The following is a 19361-nucleotide window of genomic DNA, read 5'->3' on the forward strand; positions in this document are numbered from 1 at the left end:
TTAGTAATCCATGAAACAATCATTTGGTGAGTTATGAACTGCCCCACAGCTCATAATGAATGTATGGCAGTGTTCACACCATGGCAGCCCGTTCACACCAAGCCTTTGTGTTAATCAAACAGTTCCGAGCGATTAATGTACGGTACTGCGCAATGCACCTGTCATGGTCCATGGAATACTTTATCTCCTGGGACGTCTCTGTGTCATTATACATATCAGCCCTCCCATTCAAGCTATTGGACCAATCTCTGCTGGCCCTGTTTCAAGTCCTCATTTGCATGGCCAGAGGACCTAAGTGAGGACTAGAGGGGACTTTACAATTGACCAATAGGAAGGTGGTCGGTTGGGCGGGGCGTTCAAACTGTTGTGTATAAAAGTGTGTGTGTGCATCCAATAAAGGAGATCCTTGTTTGAACTTACATACAGCCTGCCTGGTGTTTGTTCTGAGCTATCACCACTGGATACGAACGGCACATAGCTGTAGTTCGAATCCCGAATTATCGGACGACCGAAATATCAGACGCTGCGGTCTGAAATCTGGGGAGTGCCGGGAGAGTGGAACCGAGCGAGCAGGGGCTTGTTACAGCACCTACCGTGCTTTAACAGTGCGGGAGGTACGTTGCGTTGTTGAATGGCACCCCAAACACACCTCTTGCCTGCAATGCGATCCTCTGCGCTGCACCACGCAGTACACTATATATATTTTTTTCTTCATCCACAACACATGGTATTGTGGTACCGTGCGTTGTGGCATCAGTCAGGGTGTATGGGGCATAGCTCTACAAGTTTCACGGCCAGTGCCGCTTCCTCGGGAGCAGAACAGAGACAAAACTGTAGTTCTATAAAATCATACAGAACATTGATCAATGCTTCTTATAAGCGATATTATACATCAAATAACAAGAAAAATAAATACTGCTTTTTTTATGCATGATATTGATCATGTATAGGGAGCCAAACATTAAAAGAGCCACATCATCCTAGCCACCTGGGCGGGCGCAGAGACATAGTCACACGGTCACATAAATGAATAAAAAGGGTTTTAATTGATGAAAGCTGGCTGTGTAGGTGCCTTGGAACTCTGTCTTGTTGCATATTAGGAATGTATATTAAATAGTAAGTATGGAGAGTTTTACTTTATGTATTGATGTTTTGTTCTAACGTCATATCTAACAATCTCATCTCTTTTTGACAGGTCTTGTGGAAATCTGCCTAATGCACCCTCTAGATGTGGCGAAAACCCGGTAAGTCTGCAGTGAAACACACGTGTAACAACCCCCAGGAGTTTGAATACAGGACTCTCATTCTCCGACACATGAAGGAAGGGATAATATATGATTATGCATATTAGTATTCTGCTTTAAAGGTAATCTATACATCAGTGGCGTAACAATCACCATAGTGACTCAGGCGGCTGCTATGGGGCACAGGGCGACTCGGCCAGGACATCCCCCTGATGCCATGCGGGCCGCCTAGGTCGCTATGGCATTTCAGGCTGCTGGCTGTCACTGGCGGCTGTGAGGAGAAACACGCAGCCATTCACATGTGCAGCGGAGCGTACCTCCTCACAGCTGCTGAGTCCATGACAACCAGCAGCTTCGGGGGAGGTGGCTGGGCCGGTTGTCAGCAGCAATGGAGGAGGCAGGTCTTAACGATGGGGAGGCGGGCCCGTCGATCGAGGAGGTGGGGCCCGCAAGCGATCGTGGAGGAGAAGGAGGCAGACAGAGGATTGATGAGTCAGCTAGCTCATTAAAAAACAATGCAGTCCCTGTGTGGCTGATATCTTATCTCCACATTGATTAAGTGAAAGCATTGCATTTTCACTATTGCTGAGACCTCCATCTACTGGCTTATCTACAGATCTCTATATTTAATACTATAAACTATGGAAGTGCAAGCTTGTAAAATATAAAAATACAATGGCAAGAAAAAGTATGTGAACACCTTGGAATTAACTAATTTTCTGCAATAATTTGCCATGAAATGTTATCTGATCCTCATCTAAGTCACAACAACAGAAGAATACAATTGCCTAAGCTGATAACACGCAAACAATTCCAATAAAGACACGAGAAATTAGAATTATGTTTGTGTCATAAGCTTAACCACATTGTGTTTGTATATTGTTAAGACTTAGATGGGGATCAGATCACGTTTTATGTCAAATTACTGCAGAAAACCTGGTTTCTGCCACCCCCCTTATCAACGCACTAAAAAAATGATGCAAGCAATGAGCTAGATCTTGGAAGGAGGGCTGCAAATATCAAAATGCCTTGGAGTGTGAATATCAGTGAGGAGGACTTGCCATAAGGCAGGCTGCATTTGCATGCAGACTCTCCTAGAAAACACCCACATGTGATGCTGAGCCTCTGTGATTGAAAACTGAAATCCAGTAGATAAATGGAGTCAGCCAGGCCAGTAAAGGTGCCCATACACTGCTCGATTCTCGTACGAGAATCGGGCGAAATCCCGAGCCAGGAAATGAGGCGGTCTCTATCTGTCTTGCTTCAGCTTCTAATGCACACTATGAGAAGCTCACAGCGTGCAGTAAAATCAGAGTAAGCATTGTCAGTACAGGGGAGGAACCTGTAAAACTCTGCAAGACTAAAGGGAAGGCCGAAGGTCAGCTGAAACAATATAATAGCAACTTATACGATGTACTCATTGAAACTATATTATATTTTTACTTTAATATTCACTTGCTAGAGTTTTCTAATAATATGTCAGATGGCTTCCCAGTTTTTGGTGACACCATCTGCTGGTCTTTCAAGTATTAATAGATAGCAAGTATTGAAATAATGACCTACATCCTGGTCAGCTAAAAGGTGAAAACTACTGTAAAGTACATATTTAATCTTCCTAATAGTTTATTTTAAGCAACAATCCTTTGATACTTAGTAGAGTGGCTTTGCAAAGTACCATTGTCCCAAAGTAGGACATCCATGTGCTCCAAAAAGTAAGCAGTAATAATAAAGCAGGAGTAATAATAAAATAGGGGGGGGACTTATGGGGGAGTCTGGTAGCCATCTTGTCTTGACTAGTATTGTGATTGTAATGTCTTCCTTATATTGTAAAGCGCGGCACAAACTGTTGCAGCTATATAAATCCTGTAAAATAATAATTAGGTTCTAATTATTGGCACCTAATCTGGAACATTTGGTTCAAATTTCATGGATGTGAAGTGGTGGTAAATGTAGGGGTGTACTTACTTTTTAAATGTGACAAATTTGCATTTTTGTTAATATATCATGAGAATGAATACACCGTGTCTGTTTTATGTGTCATTTGTTTGAGTATATCACCTTCTATAGGCACTGTTTGAATGGAAATGTTTGTTCAAATATGTTGAAAGAGTCAACAATTTCCATTGATTGTACTTACTTTTTTCACATGACTGTGTATTTTAGAATCTTGAATCTAGGTATGCATTTATCTGAATAATGGGATTGCTAATTTTGAGGACATGTAGCTAAACAATGTCTAATTGATACATACAGCTGAAATGTGGAAAGTCTGGGGTCAGAAAATAGTATAGAAGTCTATCAAGGATTCATAACTTAACCACTAATAACCCACATTTCTACGCCACACATGTCCCTTTTATCAGCACAACACCTTGATCTGCAACAAATATTATACATAGCAAGAAAATATGTATGAATCTCTAGAAAAAATGCCCAATAGAAAGCAGCATCTCATAAATACTGTAGAAAACAGCATCTCACTATAATGCTATAAACACAGCCACAAAACATAAACATCCCCAATTTGCAATGACCATGACTGTAAACCAATTCAAGTTTTTATTGAAGCAGACCTAATCCATGCAAGGTCCACTTTTTAAATGTGGTCTCAGTTGCTGAAATGCTGAATAAAACACCTGTAGGGGGAAAAAAAATTAGATAATTTACTCGTCTTTCCCCTGGCTTCTGCAGTGCAGGGGGTGATGTCATCATTCTGCCAATTGGATCCTGGGGAATGCTGAGTACTCCAGTGCAGAAGAAGGATGATGTTACCCTCGCCTAGGCACTGCAGGCTGAAGAGGAAAGAAATGATATTACCAGGTTGTTTTGATCATTTCAGACTCTTAAAGCAGGTGTGCTTTATGTGGTATGATTTACTTTGGTGATAGCTAATTGAGCAAAGTATAATGAGTAATCAATGAGTGTCAATGCTTGCTAAGGAATATGTTTAAATGGTGTACTGAAGTGAAAGTGCAGGAATGAAAAAGTCGGGGCCAACAGAAAGGGCAGAAACCGATAGAGAAAACAAAGTGAGTCGAAGAATAGGGCAGGAATCTGAAAAAGGAAAAGAAAGAAATAGGTAGTATAGACCATTGCAAAGCAGAGAAAATTACCAAAAAAACTCAAAAATGCCCCCCCTAATGCAAACTGGATAAACATTGAGAAAAAATAAATAAGAAAGAGGGGTTTTCCAAGCCCTTGTATTTTGCAAATTGAAACAAAAAATGCACAGTACTATATAATGCATTGCAAATCCACAATGCATTTGTTTGTCTCAGGATGGACCCACTGCACAAAGTTGATTAAATAAACACAATTATAACATCAAATAAAATAGAATATATTAACATATAAACACATAAAGTAAAAAAGTGCTGGATATAAATGGTAAATATGATTTTAGGATATTAAAATACATGGGAACAGTGAAGTCACCAGTAGTAGCAACAAAATGGTACCTTGTAACAGTGAAGTCACCAGTAGTAGCAACAAAATGGTACCTTGTAACAGTGAAGTCACCAGTAGTAGCAACAAAATGGTACCTTGTAACAGTGAAGTCACCAGTAGTAGCAACAAAATGGTACCTTGTAGGGAGAAAACATGAGATAAAAAAATACAGAATTGAGATATTTCAGACGAAGCGTCCAGTGTATATTTGTAGTAGGAAGCCCTCTGTAAGAGCAATCTATCCCTGTCACCTCCCCTGAGGGGTCTGGAGATGTGATCTATGACCAATGGCAATGATTTAATAACTTGGTGGTGGGTAATGTCATGTGTCAAATGTGTTGCAACTAGTTTGTTGATATTGAAGATCTTAGGGCTACAGTTTAACTACCCTTAGATACTGACTTTCTGTTAAGGAAGGAGCGAAAGTCCCCTGTTTGCTGAGTTGGACCCCAATAGCAGGGAACAATACCAGAAGCAGAGTCCAGGCTGAGGTACAAGATAGAATGATCTAAAATGCATTGTCAGAGTACAGTCCGGGTAGAGGCAGGCAGCGAGTATCATAAACGGTGAGGCAAGCCAAGAGTCGATAACCAGGAGATCCAAATAGCAGGGGAGGGAGACAGGAAACAGGAAATGAGGCATTGTAGCTGCTTTGGGAATGGCAGAATAACTCAGCAACAAGTCTTGGCTCTGGCTTGGATTTAAACCCAGCAGGGGCCAGCGACGCTCCCGTTGACTAGGCAACCAGGAAGCCACAGGTTTCCAATGGGACGGTTGGAAGAGAAGGAGTGCTTGCAAGGCCCTCCCCGGCAATGACCAGCACCTGAAGCGACTAAGAAGCCACGGAAGTGCCACATGCGCATGTGACACACGCATGTCATGCATGCGCTCATGTGCACACCTGCCGCCGGGCACCAATTCAGCCCAGGAAGGACCCTACGATCTCCGTCGCACTCGCCGGACCCCAGGTAAGAGTGCACCCCTGGCCCCACCACACTTTCCCCTGTAAGTGGGTGACAAAAATCCTCACAAGTACAGTAAGCTAAAAAAAATTGCAAAGACAGCAGCCTTGAGATGCAGGAGAATTAAAATTGTCTTTTCTATATACATCTTTAGAGTCTGCTTGAACTAAAGGATTGCACAGATTTGTATTGCAAGGAATAGACTTGCAATGGTGCATTCATAGTTTCAATGATAAGAGATTTATCATTGATAGTTCAGGTGTTTTTGGAAAATGTCTGATGTGGTTAGAAACCTCAATAAAGGAGTGGACAAAGGGGATTATGTTTAGTTTGAGGTTTGGAGAGTATGCTGGCTCCAAAAATGTATTTGGCTTTATCTAAAGCCACTGGTAATATCCGATGAGGAAATCCTCTTGCCAAGAATGTATACCACACTAACGTAATTTTTTTCTTTTTGATGGTTCACAAGAAATATTCAAAAAAGACTGTGGTATGGGCAAGCTATTGCTGAAGTGTTCCCGCCACTAGAGTCATGTAAATTATTTCAGTAGGTCTGTAAAATAGGTTGATTGACAACTTGCCAGTAATGTTACCTCACTATCCGACACATATAGAATCTCATACTTGAATATGATGGAGGGAAAAAAATATTTAAAAAACAGAACAAAACATGTGAACTCATCAGTAGAGCCATTTCATACAGTACATTCCAACTTAATGACAATGGTCATGAAACGCTTTCCTGTGTACACTAGGTTGTCCAGTAGTCTCAGGTACACCAGTCTGTGTGGAGCCACCTGAGGACTCCCCAAGTTCTCTGCGATGTCTAAACCTACCCAGACGCTTTCTCTCATTCTGGCTTCATGATGAATAGCTCAGATTCTCATGAATTACAATTTATATATAATTACATCTGCTATCTCTGAATAATATGTGTACCTGTATGAATATAGCTCTGTTGGTCATAAAATTATAAGAATTTCTTTAAGTTTCACCAACTGCTACCATACAAGATACACGAAACAAATTTGAGCTGTGCTGACTGCCAAAGTTTTTGTTTTAATAAATCTGTTTGTAGAAAGCTATTGGCAGGTTTTGATCTGGTGTAAAGCTTCTGAAGGCTGCAGGGACGCCATCCTTCTTTTGTGAGCTGTTGTCCTTTACCATTAGGTTGTTTTTGCTTTGGATGCAACAATTTGACAACAGTTGAGCATAAGTACTGACATTAATAATCATGGTTGTGAAGTGGTAGCAGACAACTTCCATCCTATCATTTTGGGGGGACTAAAAGTTGACTGAAAAAAAGGAATGCAGCCACCACATTTACGTGTTGGTTAGCTGCAATATATTACATTTTGTTTACATACACTGTAAGGCTGACTATATATGGATGGATGATGGGCTTTGAGAAAAAAAATTGTCTGGAGTTAGGATCTACATCTTATACTAGGCTTTACCAAATCTGATGAAATCTGAAAATGTACAACTCTGAAGATGCAAAATGCTGTAAATGCTTTAAGCAGAACTGTAGTAAAAGACATTGACATCATCTGTAAGGTGGCAGTCTAACTGATTAATACAATGGAAACTTGTCTCATAGCGCTGGGGTACAGACCATGGCACAAGGACATGGCTATGGGTGCACCTAAAACTAATATAGAGAGATAGGTCCACACAAAGCCATTTATGTTCGAAGACTAATGTTGCCTCCTTAACACAGTCTATTTGTCCAGTGTTTGGATTGGCAGGGTAAAAACATTTTTTGTATTTCCTCATAGTACTAACTATAACTTTTTGTTTTTCAAGTTTGATAAGTTAATAAAATTGATTGCATAGTACTGAGATTATCCTGTATTAAAAGTGATTTTCAGTATAAAAGAAGGATCAACCCTGACTCACAATTTTAGCCTTAGGGGTTCCTTCACGTCCAAACTTCACCTGATTATTCTTCATCACAAGAGGACAGCTTGGTTGAAATTTCTGACATTAGTGAGATTGATGAATTTGTTGTGGATGGAGTGAAGTAGAGGTCAGTACAGTACAACTAGTACAATGGAGGGGAAAGGCGGCTTAGCCGATTTACACTCAGCACTATGCTTCATCCGGTGTCACTTTTGATAGACTGTGAATAATGAAGAAGAGGTTGACATTGCATTTGTCAGTGGAGTGCTAGAGTCAAGTCATTGTACACAAAGCTTATTCATAGTGTACTTGGTGTTTTCATTCCAGATGCATTTTACTCTCTTTAACTTATTTGGAAAGTTCAATCCATGTGCTATGTTTAAAAAAGTTGCAAATAGTAGTGTGAAATCATGCCTACATAGAATATATAGTAACACAGTGAAGAATGGGCAATAACATTATGTACATTACTCTCCTTGTCTCCAAAGACATACTTCAAAGAAGCAATGGTTTTAGTATCTTTCATTGATGAGGCCTTACAAGCAGGGACAATGCGTGGGTGGTCAGGAGGTCTGACATGGACTCAGCATTCCCGAGCGCCTGCAGCAGCGTGGCCAGGAAAGGGCCAGCTGCTGGTGGAACTACTGCGGTCAAAATTGGTACCCACAGTGCAGGCAGCACAACATCCTCCTGGGGGAGGCATTAAAGGAGAACTATGAGATGAGTGATTTCCACTCACCTCATAGTTCTAGCCGACCTGTGACAATGAGACTGTCACAGGTCGGCTCATTAGATCGGGAGGTGAGCGAACCTCTCGATCCTGTCACGGCTCTCTGCCGTGACAGGTGCTGGATTCCCCCCTCCCCGCTCTGATCCGCCAGCGCTGACTGGCGGAACGGACGGGGGAGGGGGCGGGTACAGCTGGCTCTGCCTCTAGATAGGCAGAGCCAGCTGTCACTCACGCAGCTGGGCGGATCTCGACATCGATGTCGGGATCCGCTCCGGCTGCGGCGTCTCAGTATACCACGAGCTGTAGCTCGCAGTATACTGACCTTAGGGTAACGGGAGGACACTAGTTTGTGTCCTCCCGTTACCCTAAGGAGAACTATGGGGAAAAACACTGACCCCATAGTTCTCCTTTAACTGAGGACCCGCTCCACATGCCACTGATGGAGAAACTCTCTGCCCTGCAGATGAGGCATATGTTATTATAATTATTACATGCTTGAATAGTGCAATTATTCACTCGGCCTGCACAAGTCAGAGATTTTTTTTTTCTGCAACAATGCCGTTTAGTCAGTTGCTAGCTTAGGGTCAATTCTGTTTGTAAATGCCAAGTTATAATGCTGTATCATTTTTCAGTTTCAGGGTGGCTGGTGGGACAGTCATAAGATAGCAGGTAGTGTATACAGAGTGTATTTTAAGGTGTCACATACCTCAAAGTATAAGAAGACATTAACCTCTAATGTTCTGGCAAGAATAATTTCCACATTGAGTTTGTATAATCTAATATATAGTACAGAAATAAAATCAATGTTATTTGTGGATCAAGATTCTGCTGTGCGTTTATTGGAGCCTGCATGTGTGCCAAACACATTTTTCAAACATGAGCAATTACAAACTGTTATCAATTTTAAAGTATGTGGGGCTGATATGCAGGCTGACATTTGTGGATTGGTAGTTGTCTGAGGTTTGCCGTGCAATGGTTCTGGTCTGAGGTTTGCCATGCATTGGTTCTGGTGTGAGGTCTGCCATGCAATGGTTCTGTTGTAAGGTTTGCCATGCATTAGTTCTGGTGTGAGGTCTGTCATGCATTAGTTTTGGTCTGAGATCTGCTATGCAATGGTTCTGGTCTAAGGTCTGCCATGCAGTGGTTCTGGTCTGAGGCCTGCCATGCATTGGTTCTGATCTGAGGTCTGCCGTGCATTGGATCTGGTCTGAAGTCTACAGTGCATTGGTCCTGCTCTGAGGTCTTCCGTGCATTGGTTCTAGACAGAGGTCTGCTGTGCATTGTTTCTGGTGTGAGGTCTGCCCTGCATTGGTCCTGTTGTGAGGTTTGTCATGCATTGGTTCTGGTCAGAGGTCTGCAGCGCATTGGTTCTGGTGTGAGGTCTGCCGTGCACTGGTTCTGGTGTGAGATCTGCCGTGCATTAGTGCTGGTCTGTGCAGCCATCATTCCTAAATTGTACAGGATCTTCGAGGTAGGAAAACTCTCTATCTGTGGTAAAACTTCAAGTCTCATTATGCATTGCAAGACTCTTGCACAGACACGACTCCCAAAGCCAGATGCATGATGGGATTTGTAGTTTTACCACAGCTACAGGGCCAGGGTTTGCCTTCCCTTTCGTCATAATGGATTGGGTGGGGGTCAAGAAAGGCCCCTGTACAGCTAGGAGGGCTTGCTGGACTTGTGGTCCTCCCACAGCCAAGCTGTGTATTCTGTAAGCAAGAGCAAGCATGATGACCCTTAGGCCTTGTTCACACCTGGGCGTTTTTCATAAGCGCGTCACATGCGCGTTTTTGTATTTTAGAAACGTGCAACACGCGCGTTTTGGAGCGACAACAGAGGTATCCAATAAAGAAGAATTCCTGTTTTTCCACAAGCGTCCAATGAAAAAGACTTCCTGAGACGCAGCATTTCCCTTTCCTTTATGCAAAAGACCGATTTTTTTTATATATATTAAGGTTTTTGGATGGCTACTTCTGCCAGGCTAAACCTCCTCCAGGAAACTCAATTGTGCATTACATAATTTGTAGAACTATTTTTGTTGTATTGTGATCCAATCACCACTTCTATCTCAAATATTTTATTAACAAATTATTCCAAAATGAGGTAACATTTTTGGTACTCAATAATGTTGAAAAGTCAAGTAAGTGCATAGCACTGTCAGAGTGCAGCCGATTGGCACTGTAAAGAACAATAGCGTTGGCTTCATGTGTTTATGCGTAATCTCAAAGTTATGCCACCATGGAAAATGTATATGTACCCTGTTTCCCCGAAAATAAGACCTACCCTGAAAATAAGACCTAGTACTTTTTGGGGAATTGCTAAAATATAAGACCAACCCCGAAAATAAAACCTAGTTGTGACCATTCCCACGGCCGGTGGTGGCATAAGGGGGAACTTGAAGAGCCGCAGGAGAGAATCAGCGGTGCCAACCAAGCCAGTGCTAGAGGAAGCGAGGCGGCACCGGAGGGAGCAGAGCCGCATAAGCCGATGTCTCCTCTATAACGCTGGCTCCTGTCACAGGCGGAGTGATACCAAATGCACTCCGCCTGTGAGGAATCGATAGTGAAAGTGCTCTTCGCTCATTCTGGCCAGCGATTGGTTATCACATTGCTCTTGGAACGGTACGGCACCTCTAATTGCCCTGATCATCATATTTTTGTACATGAATACATGTAGACTTTTCTACATGAATAAGTGCGAATTGTTGTACATTAAAAAAATAAACAAAAAAAATAAGACCTACCCCGAAAATAAGACCTAGTGTGTTTTTTTTTTAGCCAAAACAAATATAAGACAGTGTCTTATTTTCGGGGAAACACGGTATATACATAGTAGCTTGGAAAGTCTTAAGCTTATTGGCTTTCTTGCTGTCACATTTCAAATTTTCAAATTCCCATTTTCCTAAGAAGTTTGGGGGTTATTTTGGTAAAGTAAACCTATAATGGGTTTGGGACATTTGTATATTTTAATGTTTTTTTTTTATAGACACTTTATTTATAAATAAAGGATACCTAAATCTCTATAGCTTAGCCAAAGAGGCAGCACAGCAGACATTGCCTGCTTTATTGCCTTGTTTGTCTTATTGAAGCTTCCAATTTAAAGACTACTTTAGCTAATTCACTTGTGTGTGTAATTATCAGCTTGCACTATTGACCTGTTAAAGGAACTTTCCACAAAAGGTAATTAGGAGAAAGAGGAAAATGTGAAAAGGAGTCTAAAGCTCCACCTGCTGGCTGGATAGAAAACGACACACTATTGGTATGCAATATCTTATTTACTCGTTTAGATTTAATAGAACATATTGGTAAAACATTTTTTTTATTTGTTATTATTTATTTGTTAATAAATAATATGTAACTGATTTGTAAGAAATGTTTATATTTATTGTTAATAACTGTGGCCCTACAATTTAAGTCTAAAACTGATGTAATCTCCTGAAACTGTCCAAATATCCAAGTGCCACTTGTTTAGAACAGAGGCATACTAGTAGCACTATGCTGCAGTGTTTGATTCTCTGCTCATGTGATTGGCTCTCCGTTTCTCTCAGAGTTTCTTTTCATATCACAACACTGGAACTGATTGAGTCATTGTAGAAAACAGACCAACTTCCTACAGTTTCAGTAAATTAGTGGAATTGCCTCTCTCTATATCTATAAGATGGTAAGAGTTTGCTAAAATCCTCTGTGATCTGTGGAGGATTTTTTTCTTCTCTACCTTAAATATAGAGATAAAAGTGCAGCATCACTGATATTACTCCGGCAGTTTGTGGGGTTGATTAGAAGAATTATGTAAAAGATTTTGATCAGTAACTGTCATTCCTGTGGACAACATTATGCAGGAATCCAGTACCTGCTGATAGCTCACTGTCTGCAGAATCTGAAACAAAAGCTTCTGTCAGCGTAACCAAGTAGTCTCCTATAACAGAAAACCCACAGGAATGTCTACTCATCAGAGAAGAATTAATAGCATCACCTACAGCAGAGGTTCCCAGAATCTGGTTTAGAACCACAAGTTCTTGAATGTGATTTGCAGTGCCCTAATATGCTTTGGCTTGTTTTGAAATGTATCTTAGCATCTCTCTTTCTGAGCTGTGTTGTAATACCCTGCTGTTCAACATTGCCTAATGCTACTTAAAGTAGAAAAAAAATACACTTTTTTTTTCTTCTAGTTTTGGATTGAGTTGGGTACTATTTACTGCTTTCTGGTGCACAGTTAAAGGGATTTCCCCTCTCTTCTCTCCTGAGAAACAAAGACACAGAGAGCAATAAAAACCTTACACAGGTCCTAGCCCTCCCCTGCTATACAACAAATAATTTTTGTAATTAATTCTGCATTGCTTTTAGGCCTCATTCACATTGTAATCGGCCGCCACGTACAGCTCAGTGCTGCATGCAGGGCCGTATCGAGCAGGTCCCGGGAAGGACAGGTGCTGCGTGTGATTAGTCCCCATCCTTCTATATTAGACTACGCCCCCCTACGCTCACCCACCCTGCACGACGGTGCGGGTGAGCAAACTCGTACGCTGACAAGGTGGATCCTGTCTGCGTCCGAGCCAGGAAACACGCACCCCTACGGGCCTGCACTTGAGGTGAGCCTAGGGGGGCGTACGGCCACGTAGTCCCATATAGAAGAACGGGGGCTGCGTACTAATCACATGCAGCACCTGTCCTTCCCAGGACCTGCTCGATACTGCCCTGCACACAGCACGGAGCTGTACGTGCCGGCCGATTCCAGTGTGAATGAGTCCTTAAAGAGTTCTCCTCACTTTTTGTTTGGTAAAAGGTTGCCAGCAGAGTAGGAAGTGAGAATAAATCCCCAGCAAGCAGTAAAAACATGACAGGGTTTTTCAATTCATAGTCACTGTACTAACACTCAAAAAGTTTTTTGCTTTGACATATTTAACCTGACTCCCAGCACAAGCGGTGGGTGATCACCAGAGCTGAAAAATTAATGCAGAATTAAAGGATTTAAAATCATGTATTTCTTTTTCTTGTTTTGGTCTTGAAGCGTTGAACTGCTGTCTGTGTCCTGAACAAAGAGATTTCTTCTCACTTCCTGTCAGGACAGGCCTCCACTGGAGATGCAAACTGCAACAAATCCCTTTTTTTAGTAAAATGGGGAAGGGTTATGACCTTTGTCTGGTTAGTGTCTTCTTGTGGCAGTGACTATTAATAAGAGGAAATATTCTGAAGTTGGATTTTAAACTACATGGCAATTTCTTATATCTCTCAAGAGTTCCGTTGGGTCTCTAACTGTGCTTGCATTTCTGGGTGTGTGCACCCACTGTGGCCATTATAAGGGGTTCCCATTCTGTTTATTGCAGGGGTAGGCAAACTCCGGCCCTCCAGTTGTGGTGAAACTACAATGCCCATCATGCATCTGTCTCCGGGAGTCATGCCTGTGGCTGTGTGAATCTTGCAATTCCTCACTGGATTTATATTTCCACCACATGTGGGGGGCCGGAGTTTTCCCTACCCCTGCTCTCTTGGATTGTTTATTTAGCCCCTGTTCACATTTTTATGCGCACAAAACATAAAAAACAATGCATTCCTATGGGGCTCATTCACACCTACACGCACGTGCTGAAACACGTAACATGGCAGATTTCACTGCATTCTGCCCCCGCAGACTGTAGTGTAGCCACAAACACGTGCCAAAATGCGTGTCCATTAAAAATTCCATGTTTAAGCACATGCATAAACGCACATTTTTGTGCACATAAAATGTGCTGAATTCCAAACACCTATGTGTTGATGGAGACTGGTGTTAGATTATGAATGCCACAGGAAGATCTGAAGTGGGTGGGAACATTAAGAACTAAAAAGTCCAGATAAACAGGAGCGGAGTTAAGAATTTTTTCAGAGACTTGGCAATCTTGGAGTATCCAAAGCATATTGGTTAGCCAGGGGCTGACTAAGCCCATCTGTGTTCACCTAAAATTAAAAAAATCACCTTTTAGGTGGACTGGGCCTTTTTAGAGGCAAAGGAAGTATTAGCACATAGCCAAATTCTTTAAAGGAAAAAAGGTACATATTGGCACCATTTTCAGAACCAGGAACATTTCCATGGAGGAATCTGTAACACTGAAGACTGTCCATGGAAGTCAGAGACAGTTAGCATTTGGTTGTTACAGTAGATGGTGTGAGCTTCTAAACATGGAGAGGCACTTAGGTCATCAGCATGGAAAATAAACAGCACAACTGCTGACTGAAGCTCCCCAGGCACATAAGGTCTGCACTTTGTGTAGAGGTTTTCTTTTTTTCCTGTTTGGTTTGTTTGAGTAAACAGCCCCTACCAGGCCTGAAGAAAATTGGTTCCTTTGCGTGACAGGGCCGTAGGGCTGAGACGTGGGAGAAAGGCAGAACACAATGCTCATTGATATTCATGAGGGGTATGGAAGTTTGTGTAGTGCAGGCTGTAGGATCACACTGAGCAGAAGTTCACCAGTCTCCTCTCACTAAGACGTTTCATCACGGCTTTCCTGTCATTTATATACGTCAGTTTAGCGAGATGCCAGCACACAGTGACTTAGAATTGCCACAGAATCGTTTCCATACCCCCAAAGTCTGTTTACCTTATTTTACTAGTTTTGGGGGATAATGTCCATTCTTCTGTTCTTGTTTAAAATCATGTGATTTATTTTCATGTTCAGAGCAATTACAGATAATTATTCTTGCTTGCTGTAGGAATCTAAATCAACCCATTTTCTCATTGACAGATTGACTGTGCACAGTAAATACAAATGCAGTGTTTCTCAAGGTGACTCGGTGGTTGCTTTGCAGTGCTGTGGCTCAGTGGTTGCCTTGTAGTGCTGTGGCTCAGTGGTTGCCTTGCAGTGCTGTGGCTGGGTAGTTGACTTGCAGTGCTGGGGCTCAGTAGTGTTACCTTGCAGTCCTGTGTGTCAGTGGGTGCCTTGCACTGCTGAGTCTCATTGGGTGCCTTGCAGTGCTGTGGCGCAGTGGCTGTCTTGCAGTGCTGTGGCTGGGTAGTTGCCTTGCAGTGCTGTGGCTCAGTAGTTACCTTGTAATCCTGTGTATCAGTGGGTGCCTTGCAGTGCTGTAACTCAGTGGTTGCCTTGCAGTGCTGTAACTCAGTGGTTGCCTTGCAGTGCTGTAGGTGGGTAGTTGCCTTGCAGTGCTGTGGCTCAGTGGTTGCCTTGCAGTGTTGTGACTCGGTAGTTACCTTGCAATGCTGTGGCTGGATAGTTGCTTTTAGCTGGCCATACACCTACAGATGATCTGCAGAGTTTCTATGGTCAGATGAAAAAAGTGCAACAGATTCTTCCATCTACGCTAAACTATGTGAATGTAGGAATCTCCCACTGGGCCAAGCTTCAGTATCTTGCTAGTCGGCCCCGCTGGCTCTCAAAACACCTGAACAATGCCTGCATCCAATCAAATAGAAAATCTGCAGATAATCTATAGGTGTATGGCCAGCTTTACAGTGCTGTGGCTCAGTAGTTACCTTGCAGTCTTGTGTCTTGGTGAGTGTTGGCCCCTTCCTGATTTTTCATTGTTTTGCACGTTTGTCACACTTTAATGTTTCAGATCATCAAACAAATTTAAATATTAGTCAAAGATAACACAACATGCACAAGGAATGTTTTTATTATTAAGGGCAAACAAAATTCAAACCCACATGGCCCTGTGTGAAAATGTGTTTGCCCCCTGTTAAAACATAACTTAACTCTGGTTTATCACACGAGTTCAATTTATATTGAACATCTCATATTGTGTTGTCAACCCACGGCCTAAGGCAGGTTAACACTCTGAGAATTTCCAACCCCTTGTGTTCTGATAGACTGCTGGAAATAAGAAAACACCTATTCATCTCTACATTACATGCATATCTCCTCATCTCTTTTTGTCACTGCAAATACAGAAAAGTACCTGTTGATCCTGCCAGAAATTCAGTGTGCTTTGAACTTCCTATAATTAGCTAACAACTCTGCTTCTGCTGTGTTATCAGCCCTGCCTGAGTTCTCCTCCCACTGGACTAAAGCCCACCTTCCCTATATGTAATTGAGATAAAGTAAGAGGGAGGTGTTTTGCAGTCCTGCAGAGTAGAATTGAGCAGAGCTGGCAACACTGTTTGGGATTTTAGTACAGCAGAGACAGAATTGTGAGCTTAAACAGGAAGTTAGAAGCTCACTGGATTTCTGGCAGATCATCAGCTACTTTTCCATGCTTGAAGCTTTTTATAGAGATAACACATGAACACTCAGCTGGTTGCATCTGTGGAAACTTAATTGGTGTTCAGAGGCAGATTAGCGTATGCTTTGTTTACTGCATATTTCAGTTGTATCATTTTGTATCTGATTGGCAGATCCACTGGTATTAAGGTATGCAAACAGAAGAGTGGTTAGAGTATTTTAGCAGCAACTATAAAGTGTTACCAGAGCTTTAGAAGAATGGAAATGAGTAGCACTAAAGGCAATCTAAAATGCACTTAAGGGATGCTAAAGTGGCCTCTCTGTCAATTTTATCGCATGTAAATTTTAGCATGACTTAAAAGATGAGTGTACTTTAAGATAATATCCATTTTGCTCTCTCTCCCCCCACTAAGTTAAACTGCGCTGGCTGCACCTGTATTGTGGCTTTTCATAGGGTTTGAGAGATAGTACTATAGAGCCCTATGGAAAGCTACAACGACACAGGCCTGGATAGCACATTGAAGATGAATGCATCTGGAGATGGAGAGATTAGACTAGTGTACTTATACTTTAAGTGTTTTTTTGCCAGCCTTAAATGCAATTGGAGCTTGATGAATCGGGATCTACTTTTTATTGACATGGTCATGCAAATACTGTTCAATAGCTTGGTCTGAAGTTTAAAAAAAAAGTTAGATAGTTTTTAAGTTGGGTGATAGCATCAATTTAGTCCCCCGTGCACACCAGGGCAAGCGCTGTAGTGCAACAATGCATGACAAAAGGAATCCCACTTTTTTCTATGTGGTCTGTTCATATCCATGTGTTGTGCTACAGTGTGGACTTACAGTGCGAACGTAGACTTAAAGCTCAACTTCAGTTTTAGATGGAGCAGGAAAAGGTTAGTCTCTGTATTTTTTATTGCATCTGTGTGCACCAATTGTACCGTTTGGGTAGATTAACCCCTCCCCTGCCCCCCATTCCTGTTGGCACAGTAGAGAGAGAAATCTCTCCAGCGAGAGTGCGTACACAGCCAAAAATACTTTTTTTTTACTAGAGTGAAGAAATATAAGAACTGACTGTTTATATTGCTCTCTGTACTTTTCTACCCCAGAGACAACCTCTCCCTCCATTTCTTTTCCTGGTGTCACAGGGACAGGAATTAAGGGAACAGCTCCCTAATGTGGACACGGACATGAATAAAAACCTGACAGAAATGTTTACTCTTCCCCACTCTATCCAAAGTTTAAAGACAAAATGGCTGGAATTAGGCTTTAAAGTGTATTTCCACTTTTGTTGAGAAAAAAAGCAACCCCTCTGGGTGATCAATGTACATTGCAAGTATTTTAGAAAACACTGTTGCAGAGCGATCGCAGGTTTATATCACTATGTCCTTTCCCGACTGATTGATGCATGGGAAGGAAGATTCATTATAAATACCAGGTGTACTCTCAGTGTTGTAATGAGGAAAGTTGCAGTATCTGCATTCCTTTTGACATAATTAACCCTTATGTAGTATGTCACCAAAAATGAAATTCCTTTTGCAAGGGATGCCTAGAATGTTATTTGTATCTTAATGTAGACGTCTTGGAAAATCAATCAGCCAATCACACAAGCAGGAAATGACATTTCTGGGGATATTCCATACACCAATGAACGCCTCCAGATTTCCATATTGCATTGATATTTTTGAACAGTTTTAGAAAATTACAGCTTCTTCAGACTGAAATGGAAAAGTCATTTTTAACATGATTAATTTAAAATGTCTTGTGTAGCAGTTTTATATGCCGTAGTTAGTTCTAATTTAAATAGAAATAACTGCAATATAAAATGTCTTAAATGTAAACCCTAAATCATTTCACTTTAAAATAAAAAGGCCATGTTCCCACTTCCCATACCTGCACGTTCTTGCTAACGACCCTTATTCATCCAACCTGAAAATAATTCTGTTCAAAGAGAGAAAAAAAAAGTTGATGATGCTATTATTAATACCCTGCTGACAGTATAAGCAGACCTGTATTTATATGCAGTGCTGACAGTGTAAGCAAAGCTGTATTTATGCATCCTGCTGACAGTCTCCGCACAGCTCTATGCTGCATATCAGTGTTGTGAACCCAGCTCACTATACAACACTGACAGACTGTGTATATATCAGTGACAGCATGCAAAAAACTTCTGTTTATATGTATATAGTCATGGAAGTGCAATCATTATGTGGATATATGGTCCTGACAGTACGGCCAGTCCGGTATCTGTATGTATGCTGTATTGGCAGTAAGAATAATAAACAGTGCAACAGCCCATTGTAATTAAGTTAAACAAATATAATATTATTAATGAACATTGCGAAAGGAACATGAAAAGAAAGATCTGACGCCCTCTGTTTGGAAAGAGACTTCAGATCTTTTTTTCTTTTTATGTTTTCCTCTGATAGATTCAGCTTGTGTAGCAGAATGAAGGAGTCAACAGATTGCTTCCAAATTGCAGTGCGTCCATTTAGTCGCCCCCCCACCCAATCCACCTCTCCCCCCAATTATTCAGGCCTTTGTGCGTCACATCTAATAGATGGAGTTTTCTTAAGGCATGATGTATTTGTTGGAATCAAGGCCAGAGCTGGTTACTGCTGACATCTTAAATGAACAGTCCCAATTAGACTATATGGTAGGAAACATTAACGTAAACAGATATGTTAAATTGTTTCCTAGGTTTAAAAAAAGTAAACCATAGAGAGTTTAAAGAGTACGTTGTTGCTGCAAGTTAGGGGTAATTATATATTGCTGGCATAATGTGATAACTTTTCTGCAGGGGAAGAACGTGGAAAATTCTTTAAGTAATATTCAGTTTCTTTTTCTCGTAGATATATATCTATCTATCTATATGTGTATATATATAGATCTATCTATCTATATATAGATCTATATATATCTATA

General features: G+C 41.5%; 1 protein-coding gene across 1 annotated transcript in view; it reads left to right on the forward strand.

Annotated features, from left to right (window-relative positions):
* Nucleotides 1–1199: 1199 nt before the first annotated feature.
* The window catches only part of SLC25A21 (solute carrier family 25 member 21), a 151491-nt gene continuing 133329 nt past the window's right edge, over nt 1200–19361 (forward strand). The window contains exon 1 of the mRNA XM_018572080.1: nt 1200–1244. Within this exon, the coding sequence (XP_018427582.1) occupies nt 1216–1244 (29 nt within the window). The 5' untranslated portion in view covers nt 1200–1215. The remainder of the gene's footprint in view (nt 1245–19361) is intronic.

The sequence above is a fragment of the Nanorana parkeri genome, unplaced genomic scaffold (assembly GCF_000935625.1).
Source record: "Nanorana parkeri isolate BGI_ZX_2015 unplaced genomic scaffold, ASM93562v1 scaffold1928, whole genome shotgun sequence".
Lineage (NCBI taxonomy): Eukaryota > Metazoa > Chordata > Amphibia > Anura > Dicroglossidae > Nanorana > Nanorana parkeri.